The 9,225-nt window shown below is 60.1% G+C and overlaps 1 protein-coding gene across 1 annotated transcript in view; it reads left to right on the top strand.

Moving 5' to 3' along the window:
* Window positions 1–2,986, top strand: part of TBKBP1 (TBK1 binding protein 1) — a 19,810-nt gene extending 16,824 nt beyond the window's left edge. The window contains exons 8-9 of the mRNA XM_040497893.1: window positions 8–451; window positions 1,391–2,986. Coding sequence (XP_040353827.1) covers window positions 8–451; window positions 1,391–1,519 — 573 coding nt within the window. The 3' untranslated portion in view covers window positions 1,520–2,986. The remainder of the gene's footprint in view (window positions 1–7; window positions 452–1,390) is intronic.
* The last annotated feature ends 6,239 nt before the right edge of the window (window positions 2,987–9,225 follow it).

Below are 9,225 nucleotides of genomic sequence, written 5' to 3'. Positions count from 1 at the left end.
CCCGCAGCCCCGGCCCCCGCCGCCCCCGCCGCCGGGCGAGAGGACGCCGGCCGAGCGCGCCTACGCCAAGCCGCCCAGCCACCACGTGAAGGCCGGCTTCCAGGGTCGGCGCAGCTACTCGGAGATGGCGGAGGGCGCGGGCTACGCGGGGGCCTCCCCGCCCTGGCTGCAGGCCGAGGCGGCCACGCTGCCCAAGCCGCGGGCCTACGGCGGCGAGCTCTACGGGCCCGGCCGGCCGCTCAGCCCGCGACGCGCCTTCGAGGGCATCCGGCTGCGCTTCGAGAAGCAGCCCTCCGAGGAGGAGGAGTGGGCCGTGCCCACCAGCCCGCCCAGCCCCGAGGCGGGCACCATCCGCTGCGCCTCGTTCTGCGCGGGCTTCCCCATCCCTGAGTCGCCGGCCGCCACCGCCTACGCCCACGCCGAGCACGCGCAGTCCTGGCCGTCCATCAACGTGAGTGGGGCGCCCGCTTGTCACCTGAGGGCCGGCCGAGGCCCCTCGCCTCTCAGGGGCAGCCTAGGCCCGTTACTTCTCTCTCCGGGCCTTTTGCTTGCGTAGGTGGGGCCTGCACCGTTACCTCTCTCTCAGGGCGGCGGTTAAGGGCATGGGCTTCAGAGTGACAGTCCCAGCTTTGATTCCGGACTTCACCGCTTAGCAGCTGTGGGACCTCGGACAGGTCACTTATCCCACCTGATCCTCAGTTGTCATATCTGCAAAATGAGGGCAGTGATTATATGATCTAGTTCCATTGGGGAGTCCCTAACAGGGAGGCAGTGAGCCTGAAGCCCTCTCCTGTTAGACTGGTGATGGAGGCCGTGCTGACTGCCACAGGTCTGGGGCCCACACAGGGCCAGGCCTGCTCATCCAGTTCCCTCCATCTGGTCTCAGAGCCCCTGCTCTTTTCCGGCTGTCCTAGAAGACAGCCTATCTCAGGGCTCTATCATTTCACTGAAATAATGAGTTTCCCGAATGTCAGAGCCAACCCTTGCCACCTGGAAGGACCAAAATATATTCTAAAGCCAGACAGAAAATTATTTTTGGGTTGTACATTGTTTGGGATTATCCATTGCTTTGAGTTATCTGGGAGCTGTGTCTTAGTCACTCTGGGGGCATGTCTGGGTCTTGGCCTCCCTCATTACCGTAGATGACCTGGCAGGCTGAGCACACGCACCTCCTGGGGCCGTAGGCCCTGGGTTGGGGGAGTGGATGCTGAGCTGGTGGGAGGTGGGCAGGGAATGGGGAGAAGGAGGAGTGGTGCTGGACAGAGGGTGACCAGACCCTTTCTGCATGCTGCAGCCCTCCCTGCCCTGGGTCTCGGGAAAGGGCAGGCGGGGCTGTGGGGACCGTGAGGGAGGGCTGGGGACCATAGCTGACTCCCCTCTCTCTCCACAGCTGCTGATGGAGACAGTGGGCTCTGAGATCCGCAGCTGCCCCCTCTGCCAGCTAGGTTTCCCTGTTGGGTACCCGGATGATGCCCTCATCAAACACATTGACTCCCACCTGGAGAACAGCAAGATCTAGGGTGCCTCCCCCACCCCCTGGCTGTTTCTCCATCTTCTCTCATCACCCCCACTCACTCACTCACTTTGAATGCTGCATGAATCTCGTGGGGGGCCCTTGCCCCTTGCGACCCCCAGATACCTCCACTAGCTACCGAGTCAACGTGTGTGCCGTCTTCCCTGGTCCAGGCACCACTCAGCCCTGGCTCTTCCTGGAAGGCCAGCCGAGGCTGTCCCCAGCTCCCTGGCTTCCACTGGGGAGGTGAGGATCTGGGCTGAGATGGGGAGGGGCGTACCCCACCCAGCCTCTCTCTCTGCCTTTCTGTTCTCAGACAGGGTTGGATCCGTCGCCACCGCCCGCCTGCCCGCCCCGCTGCTTGGGCCTGGGGGAGGGGGAGGGTATCAGAGGACTCCAGGAGCTCCCCTAGCCACTCCCCGGATGTCCATCTTTCTCAGGCTGTGCTCTGTCCAGGGAGCGCCTCCCTGTGGGGTCCCAGAGCCTGCCTTGCACACTGATGCCAGTTCCTCCATCCCATGGCCAGCTCGGGGCTCTTGGCATGGGCCCCTCCCCCTTGGGGGAAGGAGGCATCTTGTTTCTTGCCATTCCCTGCAGGCCGGTCTTGTTCTCCTCTACTCCCCTGGGGAATAAGGAGGGTGGGAGAGGAGAGGGAGGACCCTGGAGGACTGGAGGGATTCAGCCTAAAGAGGCCGCCCTGAGGGTGGGGATGAGAGGCGGGGGGGCCATCCTGCAACTTGACCCTCAGGCCAGGGGAGTATCTGTGCTAGCCTCCCAGGCCCCTGCCTCCCCCTGGAGCCCCTAGCACCAAGACGCAGATTGTTAAGACAGATGCTCCCCTTCACCCTTACCCCTCTCGAGTCCCTGACACCACAGGTGCCCTGGAGCCCGTGTGTGACTCGGCCTCTGATAGCTGGGTGGGTGTCATCATCCCTGCCTCCCAGGCCAGAACCTGTGGATGGGCCCAGGGTGCTGTTGGAGATCAACTTCAAAAGAGCTAACCCCCTTCCCACACCCCAGCGACCCACATTCCCTCTGTGAAATCTACCTCAGAGTCGTACCCTCAGAAGGATGGGTAAGCAGGAGGCCAGGGGGTCCCCAGGGCTGAGGTGGGGAGCTTCCTATGGCAAGAGCCTGCTGCCCCACGATGAATCCAACCCCCCCACTGCGAGCCTCTCCCAGGTCTCAGCCCCGGGCTGGTGGCAGTGGGCGCTACTGTCAGTGCATGTACCATTCTGATCCAACACTTCCAGGCACCCCCGCCTCCTCACACCCCTCCCCTCCTCCTCAGTGCAGGGGAGTGAAGAGGTGTATCAGGCAGGAAGGGGCCAAGGACTCCAGAGACATGGCATTGTACCTTGAGTGTTCCCCCAGGGAGGGGAAATGAGAAGGGGGCTTGGAGAGGGGAGGTGGGGGCCCCTGAGCTCTCTGAACAAGTTTAAAGTCCAAATAAAACTTACCTGTTCCATCTGCTCTTGGTCTGTGCCCTCCGTGGCTGGGGTGGGAAGAAAACCCTTGGTAGCGGGAGGTCTGGCAAAACCCAAGGAACCACAACTATGGCAAGGTGGGCCATGTTTCCTTTATTTTGATGTTTATTTATTTTGAGAGAGAGTGAGAGCAAGGGAGGGGCAGAGAGAGAGGGAGAGAGAGAATTCAAACAGGCTCCATGTAGTGCCGAGCCCGCCCCGGGGCTCGAACTCACAGACCAGGAGATCATGACCTGAGCTGAAATCAGGAATCGGCCACTCAACTGGCTGAACCACCCAGGCACCCTGACATGGAGTGTATTTAAAAGAGATCCGGAGCAGTAAAGGGTGTCTTTGTGACAATGCAGCCAGCCACCCAGCCCTGAGCAGCTGTCTGGGACTCGAATTTTCCCTCCCAGTAGGTCTGGCAGGTAGAGGTTCTGAAGCCTTGGGGCTTCAGCAGCAGCTGTTTCTTCATCAAATGATTTTTGCATGCCAGGAACCAAGCTGGGCCTCTAAGAGAAAGAACATCCGTGTTCCATGTCCTCGTGGTTCTGAGAGCAGGAGAGGGATTGGATCCCAGGCTCAGCAGCTGCCTTGAAAGCCCCACAGACTGGGAGGTCAAAGCCAGGCCATGAACCTGTGACTTCTGCCCCAGACGGGGCGGTGCCCTCTGTGTGCAGGAAAGGCCTCAGCTGTATTCACCAACTCTGGGTGCCTTTCATTTCCATGTGACCCTTTCAGGCCCAGGATTCACTTAAAAGCCTGGAACAGTTGCTCATCGAAGTCCCAAGGTTCAGCTCCAGATGCAGGATTCCTCCCCATTCAGCACCAAGGTCCAGACCCCAGTGGGGAGATGGCCCAGCTTCCCCTGCTCCTCTGTTGCACTTAACGACTACAGCTGGCTTCTAAAAGTTCTTCCAGCCTTGATTCCATCTGCAGCCAAATCCTGAGTGCCAGGAAAGGTGAGAATAGCCATCCCTATGGGACATGGCTTCATAAGCCATGGGAGAGAAGGTTCTGGAGCCTTGTGGAACATAGGCACTCAGTGCAACCTGGGTCTCCTCCATCTCGGTCAGCTCCTGTGGAAGAAGGCAGCACCCAGGTTTCTGGGTCTGGGTCCTCTTTGGATCTCTGGAAACATTTGCTAGAAGGGCAGGAGTGAGTTAGGGGTGGTACAGGGACACGAGGCAAAGAGAAATCCCATTCATTGAGGAAAGGGGGAAAGGATGACCCGGAATGAGCTACAGGTAGGGGCATGACCTAGGTAGCCACTTCTGGTCCTTGGCATGTCTGAAGGCGCGAGGGAACCCAGGTATCCCACACCTAGACATCTTCCGGGTCACTGGGGTGAAGGGCGCATGGGGACAGAGGGTGCGTATTCTGGCAGTTTGTCTCCTTGATTTTTAGGGACTTGGGAAGGGGCTGGCTCAGTTACAGGGCAGAAAGTTGCTACGGGCTGGGTAGGGAAGGGGGGAAAGCTAGTGTCCCCAGCCCAGGTCCTTCAGAACTGCAGGCTTTCATTTAATGACCCCCCCCCCCATAGGAGAGGACGTGAGAGGTGGGGGGGGGTGCTGAAGGAGGACTGAGAAGCCCTGCCCAGAACACTCATCGCTCTCCTCCCAAGTGGGATGGTGATCAGGCAGGACCCTGGCTGCTCTGGCTACCTGTGGCTCTGTGGGAGTAATGCGGGGGGCATGAGGGGCTGAGAGAGTGTGGGGGCAAGGGATCCAGATCACCAGGCTTCTGGAAAAGTGAGGAGGATGACACAACTTTCATAGGGGTAAAGTGGAGGGAAGACCCCGCCGCGTCTGGAGAAGACGCCCAAGGGATTCGCTCGCTCTCGCCAGCACAGACCCAGAGCCAGATGTGGTAGGAGTCAGGAGGACTTCACAGAAACCAAGCTGCCGTGGGTCTGTCTCCAACTGCCCAGTGAAGGTCCAGCGCCCAACAACATTCTCTCCAGCTCCAGCTGCTCTGCCCTCAGTCCCTCCTTCACCCACGACCTGCCTCGTCTTTGGGGACCCTGCAGTCCTGCCCCTCCCCCACCAGGATTTCCTTAGCCAGACCTTCCAGGCCATGGAGACCCCTGTCCCTCTTCGGGGTCCCCGTGGAGGCTGTCAGGTGATCCCCTGAGGAACGAAACAGCTCCTTTCAGAAGCTGGTGGTGTGTGTGCATGCACGCATGTGCATGTGCGGGAATGTGTGGGTGCGTGTGTGTGTGTGTGTGTGTGTGTGTGTGTGTGTGTGTGTCAGGGGAGAAGCTGATCGCTGACAAAGAGGAGGGGTGTGTGGGTGAGTCAGCCGTGTTAATGAGAAACGACTCACCCTGCTGATTAGGACTAATGCAGAACAGAGGGGGTGGGGGTCTCACTCAATGACATCTTTATAGGGTAGGGGTGAACAGGCCAGCTCCCGCAGTCCGTTTCTCCCTCAGCAAGGACAGGAGCAGAGCAACCTTGGCTTCTGCAGGAAGAATTGAGGTCAGACACGAGGATGAACACAAGGAGGGCTCTCTCACTGGGACGGGGTGGGACAGGGTGTCTGGGAGCAGAGGCCAGCTCTTGTGGGGAAAACTGAGGGATCTTCCAGCACACTGCCCCTGTTCCTGCCCTTCCTCCAATTTCTCTGGGTGGATTCCAGAGAAATTCTTGGCTCTCGGGGCTGTGGCCCCTAGTTGCCCGCGTGCCTTTAAGGTCCAGCTGTGTCTGCAGGGCCTTGAGGAGGTTCCAGCCTGCAGCGCCCCCTCCCAAGGCAGCCTGGAGAGGAGGCTTTGGTCCGGGGCACTGACCGTCTATACAGATGTTAATGACCCGGGGAGGCCTGGCCAGGCGGAGGGCAAGAGGGGGCTGGGGCAGGGGGGAGGCCCCGGGCATCAGCTGGCTGCCCTGTCCCTGTGGCAGAGGCAGGAGCCCCTGAGAAGCCACAGCTTCACCCGCGCCCCCCCCACCCCGTCCATGCCAATTCTGCCAAAGGCAAGGGCACCAGGCGTGCCTCACAGATGTTCCAGTTGGCTGTGAGAGTGTGGGCATGGGGGGAGGGAGGGGAGAGGCTGGGAGTGGGGACAGGATGGGTGTTGGCCAACACCTCCTAATTTGCATTACCACTGACACCCTTCTTGACCAAGAAAATGGAGCTAGAAATAACAAGGGGGGGGGGAGGTAGTTCCCTGGGGGGCTCTTTGAGGTTCCCTTTCCTTGCCTCCAACACTCCCACAGTGCAGGGAGGGAGGCAGGAGGTCAGGCCTTTTCCAGGCCCACAGCTGGCCCCTGTTGGGGGTGGGGGTAGTGCACCCACTGTCGCTCCTTCCTCCTCAGAGTGGGCAGACACCCCATCCTGACCTCCCACTTCCTTCGGCCCAGACACCCCAGATGCCCCAGACACCCAGCCCTGCCTCAGTCCTTCTTTGGAGCATAGTCCGCTCACCCTTCCCTCCTCCAGGAACGTGAGCCGAGCTCTGCCCTCACTGTTCTCTTCAGTCTGCGTCCTGCTACCCTGTCAGATTGGGCATTTCCCAGGGCAGGCCTATCCTGGGAACTGCTCAAGGGAACATTCTGCATGACAAATAGTCCCAACAATAGCAGGGGGGCTTGTGAGTAGATTCTAGCAGTGGCCGGAGGTGGACCAGGGTCCAGTGCGAGGGCTGTTGGGTGGGAGGGAGCGGGGACCCCCAGCTCTGTGAGAGGCCTGTGGTCCACTTTTACCTGGAGGGAGTTTCCGTGCCAGACCTCTCCTTTGTGAGTTCCTTGGAGAAGAGGACCAGGACTGTGGCATCTAGACATATTTCTCACCCACCTCAGCGAGTACTGCGTAAACGCCCCCCCCCCCCCGCCCCCCTCCCACACACACAAGCGCATTTGGTGCTCATTGATGTGCATTGAATTCACTTCTGTCCCAAACAGGATACGGAATGCCGCGTGGCAGCCACAGCCTGAAGGTGGGAGACGGGCCGAGCTAGGAAAGGAGGCTCCCTCTCGGCCAGAGGGGTCCTGGACCTGGAAGAGCCAAGTGGTGAGGGTGGCGGCAGAGCAGAAGGGCCTGGCAGGGAAACCAGGTCGCGAGAGACAGCCCAGAGAGCTGTGAACACGATGTGGGAAGGAGCGAACGGTGAACTGAGAACTCCCCCTGCTTCCCCCCCTCCAGAGATGCTATTTTGGAGGGAGAGAATATATATGCAGTGCAGGGGGCAAGGCAGGGGGAGTCTGCTGGCTTCCACGAGGGTCAGCCAGACCACCTGCTGCCTCCACTCTCCTGCCAGCTGTCTCCACTGGCCCTGGAACCCGTCCCCGCCTCCAAGCACTTCCCTCCCCATCGGAAAAGTCTTCTTGCTCTCTTGAACACAAGAGAAAGAAGCAGCAGCTAGGAGATTAGCAGCTGGCCCCTTGGTACCCCTTTGAGGGTCTCCTGAGGCCTCAGACCTAGGGGGAAGCTTCTATTTCCAGTCCTTCCTTGGAAAGAAAATGTGGAGGGTACTGTGAAGCAGGGGACCAGTATAGCTCGTGGGCCTCAGCACTTCTTTCCCCCAAGCCCCTACTTAGGCATTCTGCATGGATCCCCCCCCCCCTTAACCTCACACTTAGGGAGCGAACTTGGTGTTAAAAGAGACCAGGGCGGGGCGCCTGGGTGGCGCAGTCGGTTGAGCGTCCGACTTCAGCCAGGTCACGATCTCGCGGTCCGTGAGTTCGAGCCCCGCGTCGGGCTCTGGGCTGATGGCTCAGAGCCTGGAGCCTGTTTCCGATTCTGTGTCTCCCTCTCTCTCTGCCCCTCCCCCGTTCATGCTCTGTCTCTCTCTGTCCCAAAAAATAAATAAATGTTGAAAAAAAAAATTAAAAAAAAAAAAAAAAAGAGACCAGGGCAGAAGGCGCTTCCACGACCAGCAGCTGGCTTTGCCCACAAGAGAGCGGACCCCTCCAAGTGCGGGAGCCAGTCTTGCCCCTTCTGGGCCAAGAAGGCCGGACAGAGGTTGATGTCAAGTAGAGCCCTTGCTTGACATGAAGGGAAATTCCTGCGCCCCGGTTCAACCCCTCTGAGGGGCCTTGACTCATTTTGGGATGAAGGCTCCAATGCCCTGTGGGTTTCTGTGGTGGCTGGGGGCAGGGGGCGGACAGGGTGCACAGAGCAGGCGAGCCTGGCGAGCGGCGGAGACTTTTGTTTTCGTTTTTGGAGCCTGGCTCTTTTTCTGCCTGACAGTCCAGCCTCACCTGAAGGGGCAAGGCTGGCTGAGACGGGAGGAAGGCCCGACTTGTAGCCAGTGAGGTGCACAGTGAGAGCACAAGAGAGGGAACGTTAGGTTAGACTTTAGGAAGAACTCCGTGTGAAGACACTGAACCGCGTTTCCCAGGTGAACCCAGGGATCTGGTCCCTTAGATGTTTTCCACGGTAGATGCCGCCCTCCCTCTGAGCCTGGGAGCTGGGGCTGGCATTGGGCAGTGCAGGCCAGAGGCAGGAGATGAGCCATCAGCCACTGTAGGTGGTGGGGGTCTGAAGGCTCCAGGGATGAGGGTGAGCTCAGGGGCAGAAGACATATGTCCTCAAGCCAGACTGCGGGTATGGGATTTGAGTTAGAGAGCCACAGGTGAGAAAACCTGTCTCTCCCCTCAGTCCTCCCCGACCCGGTCCTGTGTCGCTTTTCTCCTTCTGACCTCAGACCAGGGAGGGACGGGAGGACGGAGAGTGGCTGTGGTGAAGGGGCACTGGCCCCATCCCCCTGCGCCTGCGCCCCCGGAGGCCTGCAGGGGGAGGGGGTGGTGGAGCGAAACTCCCCCGGGGTAGAGGGACTGACTGGGTGGAGGTGTTCAGCAGAGGGGCAGGGGGAGGCAGAGAGCCCGTGTCGGCCCAGCCAGAGCCCCCTGCTCCAGTGGGACACCCAGCCCAGTCTTCCCGCCCGAAGGGAAGTAGGTGGATGGGGCTGATCGTGTGCCCATCGATCGTGTCCCTCCCCCTTCCTGGGACCCTGGGCCTTGTGGGTAGTGCAGGCGCTGAGCTCTCCTGCTCCCCAGACAGCAAAAGCAAACCGTGGCTGGGAGGTGATAGGGAGGACGGGGAGATGGTGTGAAGGGGATAGTTCACCCAGAAGCACGGGTGAGGGGCAGGGAAGAGGAGTTTCCCCCTGGGGTCAAAGAGCCCCTTGCCTACCTTGGCATCCCACTCCCTACAGGCGGGGAATGGAAGGGGCAGAGGGCCGAGTGGGACTTGGCAGAGGGGTTCTCAGCCACCACCCACCCTGAGCCCTCAGAACTCTGGGAT

This window comes from Herpailurus yagouaroundi, unplaced genomic scaffold (assembly GCF_014898765.1).
Source record: "Herpailurus yagouaroundi ecotype Mexico unplaced genomic scaffold, PumYag 189, whole genome shotgun sequence".
Classification (NCBI taxonomy): domain Eukaryota; kingdom Metazoa; phylum Chordata; class Mammalia; order Carnivora; family Felidae; genus Herpailurus; species Herpailurus yagouaroundi.
The sequence above is the reverse complement of the archived record's forward strand: the minus strand, read 5'-3'. Positions and strand labels throughout refer to the sequence as shown.